Source organism: Bidens hawaiensis, unplaced genomic scaffold (genome assembly GCF_021521415.1).
Source record: "Bidens hawaiensis isolate Kalapana, Puna unplaced genomic scaffold, B.hawaiensis_p1.1 tig00062101_1, whole genome shotgun sequence".
Taxonomy (NCBI): Eukaryota; Viridiplantae; Streptophyta; class Magnoliopsida; order Asterales; family Asteraceae; genus Bidens; species Bidens hawaiensis.
Genome location: NW_027501135.1, coordinates 2,288 through 18,702, shown reverse-complemented (window position 1 = coordinate 18,702; position 16,415 = coordinate 2,288). Strand labels below are relative to the sequence as shown.

Below are 16,415 nucleotides of genomic sequence, written 5' to 3'. Positions count from 1 at the left end.
ATGTGACATGTTTAGTTAATAAATAGAGATCCATAAATCGGTTTCTGTCGAAGAAAGTCAAATCGGTTTTTCACAAATCGGGTTGGCCTGTAACTGGTTTGTATGGAAAAAGTGATCGGTTCGAAACCAGTGTGTATCCTGTTCAGTTTGGTTTAATTACTTTTGTATTTTCCTCAAGAATGTATAATTAATGTAGTTATCTTCTATAGTGACATATGAATGTACTGTAATTAAAATTCTCATTCTTCATTTCTATATCAAGAATAATCTACATGAGCCGAACTTAATATACAAGGCATAAACAATATATGATATCTAAGTCGAACAGAAGTTTAACTCGTGTAGATAGCTCAAAATCATGGGTAGTTATTCATCACCATTCGCAAAACACTCGTCACAAACTATTGGTGTCAATCAAGAAGTCATCAAGGGTTGCAAGTGCTAGTAACTGTTGATTGAGAGAAGCGATCGTCTTCTGGCACTCCACAAATTGACTCCCGGCAATCGCTAACTCCTTATCCTGTAAATGTCAAAGCAACGAGTTCATTTTGTAGGACTAATATTTTTTATGAACTTAAAAAATATATATATAAGATTACAAATGTATGTTTTAGTTTCTTTAGGGTATGCAAGCTACCTGCTTTATTTTAAGGTACCGGAACTCTTCAGCTCGATTTCTTGATTTTGTTTCTTGAACTTCGTGTTGCAGTTTCGATACCTCATCTTTGAGGTCCTGATACTTGCCTTCGGTCTGCCTTGATAAATCCCGTTCCTTTTGGATATTGTTTTCCAAATAATCAACCTTTGAAAGCAACATTTCTATCTCGGCTTCTAATGCCTTACACCGCGATTCAGCCTCTTCTTTTTTCACATGAGCGGCTTCGAGTCCCGCTTCACACATTTCTAGTCGATTTGTGGTGTTATGCAGCTTGAATTCAGCCTCTTCAAGTAGATATGTAGATGCATTGAGCTCAATTTCAAGCTCAGCCAACTTGGATTCAGCCTTTTCAAGCTGATATCTCGATAACTTAAGCTCGTTTTCACGCTCAGCCAATTTTGACTCAGCCTCTTCGAGACGAGTGGTTGATTCGTTTAACTCGTTTTCACATTCAGCCAACTTGGATTCAGACTCTTTAAGCTCGTTTTCTCGGTCATATAACTTAGATTCAGCCTCTTCAAGTCGGTTTCTTGTTGCTTTAAGCTCGTTTTTACACTTGGATAGCTTAAATTCAGCCTCTTCAAGCGAGTTTCGTGATATTTTAATCTCGTTTTCAAGCTCGGTTAACTTAGATTCAGCCTCTTTAAGCCGATTTCTCGTTGTTTTAAGCTCGTTTTCACAATCAGCCAGCTTAGATTCAGCCTCCTTAACCTGGTTTCTTGATGCTTTAAGCTCGTTTTCACGATCAGCTAACTTAGATTCAGCCTCTTCAAGCCGGTTTCTTGACTCTTTAAGCTCGTTTCCACGATCTTCAACTTCAAAAGTACCAGGAAATGCTACAAGCCTTTCCATTTCAAGAAAATCATCCATGAGATCAATCTCGATAACAGAATCCACTCGGTTTCTCACCAGTCTACCCATCTCCTTGAAATCACCTCTCTCAGTAACTGAAGGCTTTTTATGAGCTTTTATTGGATTATTATTAGCTTTCTTAAGAGCCGAGTTTAGCCTACGACACTCGGCTTCAAGCCGAGCCACTTTCTTCACACTATCAAGCCGTTGCTTACTGGCTTGTTCGGCAGCTTGGTTGCTTAAATCCCTTTCAATAATTCTTATTTCAAGCTCTTCGGCCATTGATGAAATCTTGTGTTTTAGGTCCAAGTTTTCTTTCTCAATCATTTCAAGCTTTTGATGAAGATTGGTTTCAATGGAGGTCAAAGAACTCTCGCTTCCGGAAACTTTCTTCTCGAGTGCTTCATTTGCAATTTGTTCTTTTTCTTCTCGCGTTTGTCTGAGTTGTCTCATACATTCTTTTAAGGCTTCGTCTAGATGAACCACTCGATCCTTGAGGGTCGAGTTTCTAGCTGTTAGAACCTCAACTTGCTGCCTTAAAGCCACCACTTCCCGTTCGGCTTTCTCCCATCCTATATACTCAACAAGATTTTGTTGTTTGAAGTTGTAATAATCAGACAAAATGTGTAACAAAAGTGAATGTTAAAATGGTGTGTACCTGAGACAGCCTCCTCTGCTACCTTAGCATGTTGATTTACTAACTGTTCTTTGGCATTAATGCTCCCAAGTGCTTCCGATAATTTGTCGGAAAGGCTCTTCACAACATGGTTGTGTTCGCTTGTGCGTTGACTAATGGTTGATACAACTTCAAGTGATTGAGAATTTTGATTCGAGTACACCTTACCAAAAGGAATAAAACATCATTTGACTCCATAGGATGGTTTGGTAAGTAAAAAAAAGACATCTATATGGTGGTGTAACAGGTAATATTGTTGATTTATGAGTCACTTTCTATTTCCAAATAAATGTGATTTGTTCCTCACTAACATAATTGGTATGTCGTTCAAAGAAAATCCTATAAACAACTTACAAAATATATGGGATGAAAATGAAACATGAATAGTATGAGAATATATACCCGAAACTTAAAACATCTAGGATGTGCATTGGTTCCGGGACTCGAATATGGGACTGGGTATTGGATTACTTTTCAAAATTTTCACGGTAACGGTTTTCGGGACAGGAATGGGATTGGGTGATATACCCGATAAAATATAATACTCGTTTACCTGATTATATGCCCGGCATGATTTTCTTTTTATTTATTTAAATTCAAAGTATACATGGTATATAATATACCTGATTATATTATATTACTGGTCTCGTCCTTCGTCCATCCTAATTCTCACCATTCCCAAATCCCAAAACGGTTAATAGTTACAGGATAGATACCTGGCGAGTTTTGAGTCAAGTGTTTACTCAAAATGTATTTTTAATAAACTAACGGGTATATTATATGCCCGTGGTATACCCAAGGCTCAATAAATACCGGTTTGGGCCAAGTATGGGACACACTTTTATAATCGGATATGAGGTTGGAATTATTTAAACTCGTCAAAAACCCGACCCATTGCAATCTTAAACAGGACTCGCTAAAAAGTATTTTAAGGTTAATATACCCTCTGTTTGACTGTTAAAACTTAAAAAAGTTAAAATGATGATGTACACATTACTCACAGGTGTACACCCGGAAGCCAATACATATGTTTTTTAATAAAAACATGAATGACAATATCTTACTGGCATTAATTAAAGATTCACCGGTTTAATAACTTGAACCGTTGACCATACCTGATCATCAGAGAACCGTTCAGAATGAGATGAAACTGACCCACCGGAGCTTTCAGTTTCTCCGGTACTCTTCTCCGACGATTTCCGCCGCCAAAGCCAACTCCGGCGGTCCATCTTTTCCGACTACTCCCACACACTCACCCTCACACTTCATCTACAAGTTCACCAAACTTAATCATTCAAAACCAAAACTTTTTTATTCAATGATGAATACCCAATATGTAATATTATATTACAAACAAAACCCACAATTTAAAACCTCAAAAAATAAATTATAACTTATATATATGAAATCTTTACTCAAGATTAAAAACCCACAAATATTTTTAATAAAAACAAATAACCCAGAATTGAAAAGCTGCCAAAATGAAGTTATAATAAGAAAAATGTGTTCTTTCTTATAAATATAACTACACAAGAAAGAAGGGCTCAATATCTGTTAACCCTCAAGCTTTGCTTCCAAGTTAATGTTGGAAAACGAAAACTATATGTGTGTGCGCACGCGCGTGTTTATGGAACAGTATGAAGAAGAGGAAGGTGTAACAAATCAATCAATAATCATCAAAGCCACAAAAAAAGGAATGAATGACAAGGATGATGTAAATTATGTAGAATAAAAAAGAGTGTCATTTTCCTGGTGATTTTGTGAGTGGAATGGAAGGTTGCTTAGAAGCTACAAGTTTGAAAAATAAGGCTCTTGTAGGATGTGATTGCACACTTTGTAACATGTAGTAGGATATAATTCTAGTTTGTGTATGTGCCAAAAATTGACACAGAAGAAGAAAGACAACACCCCATGGCCTTTTTTTGCCTTTTCATTCTTGTTTTCTTTTGGTTTTAGTCTTATTCTCCTTGAATCATGATTTGCATGATTTCCTTACAATTAGTGATGTTTGCATGTTCTTGTGACTATAGGGTATTCTTATTTAGATGAGAGATAAAAATAAGTGTGAAATTGTTAATAGAGAAGAAATAAACATAATTTGACCATAAAAGAAGAGAGAGAAGCATACATGTGAAAAGAGAGTGAAATTATAGAGATTAAGAAAACAACTTGTGTAAATTTTAGATTATGAAGGCTAGGTTGGTTGTTGTGGAGAGGTTTTAAACATTAAGTTAAAGTGTCACATCATGTTAAAATATCATTCATTTAACATAGCTTTATGATTTAAAGCTCAGTTACTACGTTAAAACCCCATCATTTCCTTGTTAAAGCATTTGTGCCATATCATTTTCTCCTTGGCTGCCCCGTTAAAACGTAGAAGCCCCTCCCTTTACCGCCCGGGCCTTAACGCCTCGGTACGGTGTGGGCAGCGTTAACACCATGCCACATCAGCTTTAGAAACCCCACAGCGTTGTAGCCTTAAAGGGTGAATTTCATTTTATGCTTTATTTTTGTACCATTATATATTATAGATTTAATTAAGTCCCCAAAATAGGTACTAAGATAGTTATTGGAAATGCTGGTACCTTATCAATTTAAAAAAACAAGGGGTAGAATTGCAAATCTATGTCTTGAGAAAGCTAGTTAGGTAACCGATAACAACAAAAGGGAAAAGATATATATTGCATATGAAGAAATGAGTGTCTTGTAAGCTACATGTGAATCTAAATGAATATTATATCCATGAATTTAATTTAATCCTGCGTATGTTTATTTATAATGATATTCACATGAACATGTTTACCTTTAGATTTGATTATCTAAAAGGCTTATTTAATGTTATTATATAAAGAAAAAAAGGTCCCATTGATAATGATTTAAAAATGAAATTATTGATGTTTGATTGAAGATAAAAAGTCATCTTCTTGGGGGCCAAACGGTGACAAGGACTTGAAATCATACAAAAGTTTTGAGTGTTGAAATGGTCCAATTGTAGTTGTAGGTCCTTGCTATCTCATGCTTCAATTTGGGCCAATCCCAATTGGATGACAACAAGAAAAAACCACCCCTTTCTAATGGCTTCAACTGCAAATTCGAATCGACTTGCTCTAAATTGGTTAGAGGTATATATTTATTTAGGCATTGGTTATTTCCACACATTATAGGTTATTTGGACATCATATGCGCCTATATGGCTCTTAAAGAGGCTATACGAGCCGTATAGGTGCAAAATTGTGTTCTTTGTGTTGGAGAGTGTCATTTGTTTGAAGCCTGCACAGCTCGTATAGGGGCTATACGACCCGTATAGACTGGAAAAGTTGTCATTCGTACATTAGTTAGTCATGTGAGGGCTATACGACTCGTATAGCCACTATACAAACCGTATAGAGTTGTTAACACACTATGAAGGTGGTGTTTGAATATAACGACCCTTTATTTATCCAAATCGAGAGGAGAATAATTATTTGGATCTTATGAAATATTAGTTTATTAGGGAATTATATGCATTCAAATTATAAGCATAGTTGTTTCTTTTGTTCGTGGTAAGAGAAAGGTTCATGACTTATGGTGATCGTATGAAAGTCATGTTTATGTATTGTGAGTCTTTAAATATTTAGTTATTCAGAAAGTGTCTTATTATCTCATTATTGTAATCTACTTCATCGAGAGGGATGGAGTTGAGAGTGTTACGTTTATACTGGGCTTATCGACGCCCGGTTAAACATTTTCAACCCATTTTCATCCATTTTTCTCTTAAACCCATTTTGGCCATTCCAATTTTGTCCTTTTAATTTGACTAATTCTAACCCATTAAACATTTTATTTAAACCCAAAATAACCCATAAGGTACTTATTATGACACAAAATGATTCGAAATGGACCCGAATGGGTTACATATGTCATGCCTACAAAAAATAAATAAATCCTCTTGTTCATTTATTTCACAAATAAAATACAATATATAAATACAACGTTACGTATATTAAATATAATAAATTATTTAATAAGGATATTTGACTAAATGGGAATGGCTATGAGCCTATGACTAGATGTGCTGAAAAAACCGCTTCCTTCACCCCGACAAGAACCATCGGTTTGGACCCGTCCGCTATGACAGAAACCAGCTTCGACCCAATTAAGCTCGTATATTCGGAATTAGGTCATAACTTTCCTCATTGAAACTGGTACCAAACTGATTAACCCGAACCGACATAGTCAAACCTGATCAATACCTGAAGAAACGTGGATCGACTCACTGGTAGACGATCTACTTTCCTCGGGTGTGATTATGCTATTCCACCGATGGTTCTCTGGGATCTGGATTCTTCCACCTACAAAATGAACAGCACCGTAAACTTACCCCTCAGAAAGGGACAGAGGGGTCCTCTTTGGGGTAACCCTCCGGTGTGAGAATAAGAGTTTGTAGGAGAAGATGATAATCTGAGAGTAAGGAAATTGGAGTGTATTGCTTAATATAGCTGAATACTGTGTAATAGGGCATACCTCTCCTTGTGGAGTTGATGTGGTATTTATAGTGCTAGGGTTTCCAATGATTGGGCTCAGACCCAATTAGGGCCTTTTTGGCCTCCTCCTATTGCTTCGCGCCACGTGTCCTTGGGACACCTGGTGCTTTTTCATTGATTATTGCACATGGGTTTTGCTGAGTTGTCCACCTTTCATTGGTAGCTGTCAACATCAGCATATTCTTATTACTTAAAAAGATACCTTCTGGAAGGTTGTCTGACGTGCACAATCAAGGTTGCCCTAATCCTGATTTGGATAAGGACGAGGTTGATTATGTGCATGTGTGATATGCGCCTATCCTGAGGATGCGCGAGGTCTTCTCTTTATTCTCACGCGCAGATGTTTCATGCGCAGATGTGATATGCACAAGCATGTGATATGCGCCACGCGCGGATGCGCCACGCGCAGATGTGATATGCGTGAGCATGTGATGCGCGTGAGCATATGTGATGCATGAGCATATGTGATGCCTGAGCATGTGATGCATGAGCATATGTGATATGCGTGAGCATATGTGATATGCGTGAGCATATGTGATATGCGCCATGCGCATAGGTTTTGGCTTTGTGCCTTCATAATGTCTTGATTTCAAGCCTCTTGTCTATATCTTGTGGGTTGACCCGCCTCGCTCGGTGTTGAGGCGGGTACATACCTCTTCAAGCCCCCCCAGTCTAATGTGTGTCTTGTCTCGCGCGAGCGAGGTAAGATAGATATTAGACTTAATAGTTTGCTCTTTTAATAGGGTTTGTCTTTTCTTCTTATTACTCATCGGTGCGCGAAATTCTATCCTTTTGTTTGAAAGCGAATCGTCCCTGTACGTGGTTGGTTGTTGCTGACATGCGTCAGTGATGGAGACGTGTCAGACTTTTCGTGTGCTCGAGGTGCCACAGTTGCCTTTCATGTCCCCTCACATAGTGTCAGGAACACGTGTCGCGCTCGCGTTGGTCCGTACCTGCGAGTGGTGGCGCGTGAACTCTGGCAGCACCTGTATCGTTTCTTTTCGTGTCCCCTCACACAGTGTCAGGGACACGTGTCGCGTTCGCGTTGGCTTACACCTGCGAGTGGTGGCGCGTGAAGTCCGTTCAGTACCAAATTTTCTCTCTCCTGGGCCTATAAAAGCAAGCCCTTAGAGTTTTTATCCTTCATCTTCCTTGTTGTTTATTCAGAGCTTTCTTTTCTTTCTATTCCGATTAAGTGCCTATCTTTCAGATTTCCGTTCTTCAGAAGCAACTTGTGCCTGACTCTGTTGTATGTCTGATAGCCCAGACAACACAATCTCCCCCAGCAATCGCCGTGTGAAATCGTTAGTAATGTCTATGTTGAAGAAGACCGGCAAGGGGAAGAGGGCTGCTGAGGCCTCATCGGAGGAGGTAGGGAAGACTAAGGCAGTGAAGAAGTGGGATGAGATCCCCTGCAAACTGAGGCAGTCCGATTTTGACAGCCTTATCGCATCTCAGGGTTTTCTCCCTGAGTATGGCTGCATGCTGCCGGCGGCCGGGCAAACGGCGGCGGACCCGCCCACCGGCTATATATCCCTTTATTGCCATTTTTTCACCCACTGCAACCTTCGTCTCCCGATGACAAGGTTTGTGGGTGCGCTGCTTAAGTTTTATGGGATTCATATATCCCAAGTCCATCCGTTTGGACTCGTGCGCATGACTCACTTTGAGTTCATGTGCAAATCTCAGCGCGAGGAGCCCACCCCTCGGCGTTTTCAGTTTTTTTATAAGCCCAAGATCCAAGATTCTTGGTTCTCATTCATTTCTCGCAGTCAGAAGGTCAAGTGCTGCACTGAAAATTCAAGAGCCTTCATGACTGGTCTGAGAGATTTTTCTATATCAGGGCTGGTGTGATCCCCATCCGCATGACCATGCGCGCGATCTCTTCTGCGCCTGCGGATGTGGGTGTCTTCAAGAACCCAACTGGCGCCTGGGTGAAAAAGTTGACTGCCGAACCATCCCCCGCCAAGAACATTTGCGAGGAGGCGCTGGTGGGGGTTGGTATGAGCAGGAGGTGGGCCGACAGCGCGACTGAGCCCGTTATCCAAGTTGACGGCTTGTGTAAGTTAACTCATTATATTACTTCTGCGCGAATATAATTCGTTTTGCTGATATCATTTGACTTGTTTTGTGCAGTCAGCAAGGAGTATGTCCACGCCGCCTATGATGAGCATATAGAGGGTGGCTCCGTCGCGCTAGGCGCTGGGGAGGTTGGCTTCCCCGATCGCTTCGATGACATGTTCATCCCTGTTGATCTGGGATTTCTCTTTGACAGCGATGCGCCTGGTAAGCCTTTGTACTTATGCTTATGCCTTTATAATACCAGATTTGGCTAACCTTTCTGTTGCGTGTATTGTAGACGCGCTTAAGAACTACGAGCTGGAGCTCGCGGAAGAGGAGGAGGAGGAGGAGGAGGCTGAGGTGCCCCAACTAAAGCGTAAGGCTAAAGGGAAAACTGGCGCAGGGGCCAGTAAGAAACAGAAGAAAGATGATGCCCCTGTTGTTCAGGATCCTCCTACTCAGGCGAAGGGACTTGAGAAAACCCAGGAGATTACCTCCAAGTTTTCCTTGTCTTCCCTGCCTCAAAAAGTGGGCAGACCTCCTGTCCACACGAGGTATAGTGCCACTACCTCCTCCCTTCGCGCGGCGGAAAAGGGAAGCGGCGTTGCGCCTGCCGTTTCCTCTTCGACAGGTATACTTTATACTTTATGGTTTTATGAGCGCGATTCTGATAGAATTATTAATGAATCTTTGCTCATTCAAATGTTTGTAGAGCCGGCGACCTTGGTGGATCAACCTCAGGCGCAACAAGTTGCCGAGGCTGCGCCGGAGGTCGCTTCGAAGTCCCCTGTTTTACCCTCAAAAAAGGGGAGAATGGACTTCATGGCGATGTTTAACTCGCGAACGGCGTTGCGCCAAGGTATGTATTGCACTTTTATTTTCTGAGTTTTCTCTTTTTAGATCAAGTCAGAACCATTTCTTTTTGTTGATTTTTTCATAGGAGTCATTGCTGGCGTACAAGCTGCTGGCGGCAATGCTGGCGCCGGTGCCAGCGCCGTTGGTTCTGCTCCTGCTCCTGCAAGTGCTGAATCTCCCCTCATTGGGATTACTAAGGAGCAGGAGGCCGTTTTACGCGCCGACCTGGCGGCGTCGAGACCTCCCTCACCTCCTCCTGCGCGCAGCCCTCCTCGCGATACTGATTTTGGTTCTAGGTCGCAGGAGAAAAGGCCTGTTTCAGAGGAGGATGAGGAGGTTCAAGTTGAAGACTCCGACGGCGGCCGCGCCAGCCCTGCAGCGCCACGAGATTTTGCGGCGCAGTCTTCTCGTGGGGCTGGCGCTGACTTTTCTGCTTCATCCCCGCAGGTATAGGTTCGTTTTGCTCCGCTGCGCGGACTTCCATATTAGTGTTTTGATGACTTAGATCATTACTTTGTGTTTGCAGGAAGCCGATCACATTTACCGCCCGAGATGGAATATTACTGAGGACAGCTCATTTCAATCCATGGGTGTGTGTGAGGACTTCTGGGCTCATTCTGTGCCTCCAGCTGAAAGGAGGTTTCAGGAGGACCGCGCTCGCGTGGACTTGCTCAACGATCATCTGTTTGCTGGGTCGGCTTTCTTTGCTGCCTCCCAAGAGCTTCGCTATGATTACGTAAAGGTACGTGATGCTCTTGCGGAAGCCAAGCAAGAGGCTAAAGTGTCTGCTTGGCATCTTTCTGATGCTCGAGAGAGAGCTGAGAAACTCCAAGCAGAGCTCAGCGAGAACAGAGCAAGTGCCAATACCGCTTTCGTGAAGCGCGGGCATGAGTTACAGGCTGCGCGGGAGAAGCTACAGGCGGCCGAGGCGGATGCGGCCAAGTACGCGCGTAGAGTGCGCGACTTGGAGCTGGACGCGGAGGCGCGTGACCAAGCTCTTGTCCAGTCTATAACTGACAAATCATCATTGGAGAGTGAGGTTGCGCGCCTGAAGAAGGAGCTGGCGGCCGCGCGGGCCGAGAAAGATGAAGCCTTGGCGACGGCAGCGTCTAGCCAGGAAGCACTCGATGTTGCGCGAGCGGAAAAGGAAGAAGCCTTGGCGGCAGCAGCGTCCAACAAAGAGGAGCTGAAAAAGAACAAGGAAACTGTTGAGTTGTTAAACTCTCAGATTCCTGCCCTCGAGACGACTGTTTCTTATCTCGCGCAGGATCGCCAATGGCTAGTCTCACAGGGTATGACTCGTTGCGCTTATGCGATGAAATACTCAGACGAGTTTCAGGCCCTTGTGATGGATTGCAACGCTGCCTCGCGCTTGGTGGGTTCAAGGATGGTTGTGAATACTCAGACGAGCTGAAGGGTTCAAGGATGGTTGTGAATATAGCGCACTGAGGAAGAACCCATCCGACTACCCTTACCAGCTCGACGTTGTCTTCGCGGATATGGCCGAGATGGGGGAGAAGTATTTGAATACTCCCATTCCCATCCTTGGGCAGGTATTTTAACCTTAATGAGATTACCTTGACTTATTTTCCAAGTCTTTTTGTACTCATATTTTTTCCTTATGATTTGCAGATATCCGCGCTTGCTGACCAGCCCGATCTCGGCGCGCTAAAGAAATTACTTGACGAGTGCGAAGGGGCTGGTGGCGGCGATGATGGCGCGGGGAATGCTGCCCCTGCTAGCGGCTCTGGCGTGGCCAAATGACCCGCTCCTGACACTATTGTGATAGAAGACTCCATTCAGGACGAACAACTTGACTATGGTCAGTTTGGAGATGACGAGGAGCGGGCTGCGCCAGATGCTGAGGGCGGTGATGAGGACGATGAAGAGGCTGATGTCGACGTGGAGAATTGAGAAGCCCTTCATGTTTTTTTTTTATTTGTAGTTTGTATCTCATCATCTTGTAAACTTGTAAATTTCAATACTTTGGAATGAAATTTTGTTTTTCCCTTATTCGCATCTTGCGCATTCCCCATTCATCTCTTTATGTTGCATGTTTGCTTGTTGAATATAAGATATGCTTGCACGTTGAAATAAGAACAAGGTTGTAAGGAAATTATTATACTTAATCCTTGTCATATTGTAAGTGATTTTGCCATATCTTGATTATGTTGACACGTGCCTTGGCGTTTCATTATTCCTCTTTTGCGCGACGTTATCGCGCATTTATTATAGGGAATTATGAGTTTTTTAGCCTTTACGTGTCAGTATGTGTTACTCAGATATCCACTACAATTTCATGCGCGACCTCGACCTGAGACCTTAACAACTATGTTTTGGCATTTGCTTTGCCTTAGTTGTGCTTAGATATTTTTATGGTCAGGCTGCGCAGCATGTAGGATGGATGTTGTGAGTGATTTGAGCTAAGGCTCACATTATTGGGCTAAGGCCCTGAGCTAAGGCTCATATTATTGGGCTAAGGCCCTGACGTTTTAGAGTTAAGACTCGTTAACGCGTTTGAGCTTGAAGCTCGCGCATGTATGTTTTACTTCGTTTTATTTTGTTTTGATGTCAATACAAGGTTGTCATATTGCTCAAAATTAATAAAGGGAAGTGTGAAACATGTATGCAAAAGGTAATAGAATCCACATTAAGAGAAGATAGCGCGTATCATTATTCATAATGGCTTAAAGAGCCTTGATTACAAATTTGACAATTTTTACATGAAACATTTTCTAAGCTGAGCTGCGTTCCATGTGCGTGGGATCTTCTTTCCATTCAAATCTTTTAAAGCGTATGCGCCTTTTCCCAATTCTTCCGAGACTTGATAAGGTCCCTCCCAATTGGGGGACATCTTTCCCGGGGGAATCGCGCAGCTAGCTTTATTGTTTCGAAGGACAAAATCATTCTTCTTGAAGTGGCATTCTTTCACGCGCTGATTGTAATATTTTTCCAGTTTTTTCTTGTATTTGGCTTCACTGATGATAGCCGCTTCTCTGCGCCCTTCAAGCAAGTTGAGATCCAACCTCCTTTCGCGCTCGTTATCAATCTTGTTCATCATGAGCACTCTATGGGATGGGCACCCAAATTCTGCTGGAATCATTGCCTCCGTTCCATAGGTTAGGCTGAACGGGGATTCGCCATTGCTGGTTTTTCTTAATGTCCTGTGCGCCCACAGGACATTAGGTAGCTCGTCAACCCAAGAATGGGATTCTCCCTCCAACCTTTTCTTCAGCCCATTTAGCAAGCTTTGGTTCGCGCGCTCCACTTGGCCATTCCCCTGAGGGTGGTATACTGAAGTGAAAATTTGGTTGATGCGCAATTCCTTGAGCCAGCTGGATATCTTCTTGTCAGTGAATTGTTTGCCATTGTCGCTCACAATTTCCATGGGAAGGCCAAAACGGCATATGATGTGGCTCCAAATAAACTGCTTCATCGCCTCGGCTGTGATTTTTGCTAGTGGCTTGGCTTCGACCCATTTTGTGAAATAGTCTACTGCCACTACCAAAAATTTTACTCGCCCTTGCGCTTGCGGTAGGGGACCCACAATGTCGATTGCCCATTTGTGGAAAGGCCATGCAGAGGTCACCGGAATCAAGTTGTTCTTTGGCCGCATGGTGTTTGGCGCATAGCTCTGACATGCTTTGCATTTTTGGATCTCTTTTAAAGCGTCCAAGTACATGCTTGGCCAATAGTAACCTGCGCTCATTGCCTTGGCAACCACCATGCGCGGGCCAGCATGTATTCCACAGATTCCTTCGTGTATCTTTCTGATCACATAGCTTGCTTCCTCAGCATCTAGGCATTTCATGAGCGGTCCAAGATAAGAGCGTCGATATAATGTACCATCAAGAAGTTCATAGTTCTGCGACTTGTGTCTTATTTTCCTCGCCTGTGCGCGATTGTCCGGTACCTTTCCCTCCTTCAAGAATTCCATTATTGGAGTTATCCATGATGAAGGGGTTGTATGAGTTACAAGGACAGACTTCGCTACCACTGACGGGTTGCTCATTACCTCTACCCTGACATCTTTGCCAAAGTGATCGAAGCTGGTTGATGCCATCTTACTCAGCGCGTCGGCAGATTTGTTTTCACTGCGCGGAATATGAATGATTCTGAAGCAGTCAAATTGCTCGATGAGCTTTTTCGCCTGCTCTAGATACAGAGGCATGGTGTTGTCTTTGGCATCATAAAGGCCATTGACCTGTGCTGCTACCAAGTATGAATCAACATGGGCCTCTAGCTTTTTAACTCTGAATTTGTGCGCGATGCGCAGGCCAGCCAGAAGGGCTTCATACTCAGCTTCATTGTTGGTGCTCCTGAAGTCCAACCTGATGGCGTAAGTATATTCATGATTCTCTGGATCCACCAGTTTGAGGCCTGCGCCGGACCCTTCGTTGTTTGAAGCTCCGTCAGTGAACAATCTCCAAACATTTTCTTCATCATTGGCTCGCGGAGGGTCTACCTCGCGCTGAGCCTCTTCAATTTTTCCTTCTGGAATTTCCGCGATGAAATCAGCTAAGACTTGTCCCTTTATTGCTGGACGGGGCTTATAGGCGATCGTGTGTTCTCCTAATTCCAGCGCCCATTTTGTCAGCCTTCCTGAGAGCGCGGGACGCCGCAAGACTTGCTGGATGTTGTAACCAGTCAGAACTTCAATGGGATGACCATTGAAGTATCTATGAAGCTTGCGCGACGCGTGTGTTAGTGTCAAAACTAACTTTTCCATGATGGAGTAGCGCGTCTCAGGATCTGTCAGCACCCGACTCACATAGTATATTGGCGTTTGGATTCCCTTGCGATCCACCAACAATACTGCGCCGATGGCGCGCTCTCCTGCTGATAGGTACAGTGTCAAAGTTTCACCAGGAAGTGGAGCTGTGAGCGCGGGCAGATTTATCAAACATTCTTTTATCTCACTGAAAGCTTGCTCGGCCTCAGGAGTCCATTTGAATTGGCTTTTCTTTAAGCAATTTCTCAATGTGTTGACAAATGGGGTAGATTTGCTTGCATGATTCGCTAGGAACCTGTATATTGATACCAATCTACCATTCAGCTTCTGGACTTCTTTCATGGTGGATGGCGAGGGCATGTCAAGGATGGCCTCCACCTTTTCTGGGTTCACCTTGAAACCGTCCTTGGTGACCATTACACCTAGAAATTTTCCCTCTTGTACGTCGAAAGTGCATTTCCTCGGATTGAGCTTCATGTTAACTTCCTTTAGGCGCCCAAGAGTTTCTTCGATGTCTTTGAGCATTTGTTTTTCCTCCCTGCTTTGATCACCAAATCGTCCACGTAGACTTCTAGGTTTCTTCCAATTTGCTCGCTGAAAACGGCATCCATAAGTCTTTGGTAGGTGGCTCCCGCATTCTTCAAACCAAAGGGCATTTTTGTGTAACAAAAAACTCCCTTGTCGGTTCTGAAGGCAGTCTTGTCCTCGTCTTGTGGTGCCATTTGAATCTGGTGATAGCCCTTGTAGGCATCCAGGAAACATTTGAGCTTGAATGGCGCCACGGAGTCCACCTTTGCGTCGATGTTTGGGAGGGGGTAACAATCTTTTGGGCACGCTTTGTTGAGGTCCTTGAAGTCAATGCACATCCTCCACGACCCGTTACTTTTCTTTACCATCACAGGATTGGCTACCCATGTCTGGTATCGTATCGGGGCGGATGATGTTCGCGCGCAGTAGATCCTCAACCTGCTCATTCATGGCCTTCGCCTTCTCATCCCCATGACTCTCTTCTTTTGAGCAATTGGCTCTACAGACTTGAACGTGTTGAGAGAATGTTGCGCCAGGTCTCGCGGAACCCCAGTCATATCAGAGTGTTGCCACGCGAAGACCGACATATATGCTTGTGAGCAATCTTTTCATTCTCAACCTCGTGTCGTCTGATATCGTAGCGCGATTGTGATTGTTTGCTTCGGGAATTTTGGGTTGAGAATCCATTCCTCTGGCGCGTTGTCTGCCATTGGAAGTTTCATTCTCCCTTCCCGCGGAGTACTTGTCACTGCACACAAATGATCTCGGTATACAAAAGTTACACCTGTTTGTTAGTTGGGAACCCCAACGCGCCGTGCGCTGGCGACGGTTATGGCGTTAAATTGGGCAATCGTTCCTCTACCCAAGATCATATTGTGGCAAAGAAGTGGTGGGCAAGACCAAGAAGTTGACAACTTCGGCTCGCTTGTGTATCTCATCCCCATAGTTAGTTCAAATTGTATTTGACCTAGGGGATGAATGATTTCATTTGAAACACCAGAGATTGGTGCATTCACAATTTCAAGCCTTGCTTGGTCTGCTGATCCAGCTTCCTGAAACATTGCTCATACATGATGTCTGATTCGCTGCCAGTGTCCACCAGGACTTTTGACACTTCATAATGAGCAATGTGTGTAGTGATGACAAGAGGACTGCTGATAGAAGGGCTCCCCTGATTCTTGGGAAGATTACTTGTTGCTCGCGCCAATCTCCTTGGACTTGCGCGCTTCTCTTTCTTGATTTTGCCCTTGCCTTCCTCCCTCGGCTACACAGATTCTTTTGAACTTTTTGCTGGCAGAGGCTCCCTCTGGTTGTTCATTTTCTGGTCTTGGGTTTTTCACCAGGTGAGCCAGCTTGCCTGATTTCACTCTTTTTCAATTGCATCATTCAAGTGATGGCATGCATCAGTGTTGTGTCCTGTGGACTTGTGAAACTCACAGTACTTGCCACTGTTTGATGGTCCCTTGTAGTGTAGTGGCTTGGGGCTTTTGAACTGGACATTCTCAGTGCTTAACACTTGTGAAGGCGTTT

The 16,415-nt window shown here is 43.4% G+C and overlaps 1 protein-coding gene across 1 annotated transcript; it reads right to left on the bottom strand.

The window, feature by feature from the left end:
* Positions 1–153: 153 nt before the first annotated feature.
* On the bottom strand, positions 154–4,196 carry LOC143603529 (uncharacterized). The gene is made up of 5 exons (XM_077080308.1): positions 4,020–4,196; positions 3,302–3,455; positions 2,169–2,349; positions 638–2,082; positions 154–520 (listed from the first exon to the last, which is right to left on the bottom strand). Exons 2-5 carry the CDS (start codon positions 3,413–3,415, stop codon positions 395–397), a joined length of 1,866 nt encoding a protein of 621 aa, XP_076936423.1. The 5' UTR covers positions 3,416–3,455; positions 4,020–4,196; the 3' UTR covers positions 154–394.
* Positions 4,197–16,415: the final 12,219 nt, after the last annotated feature.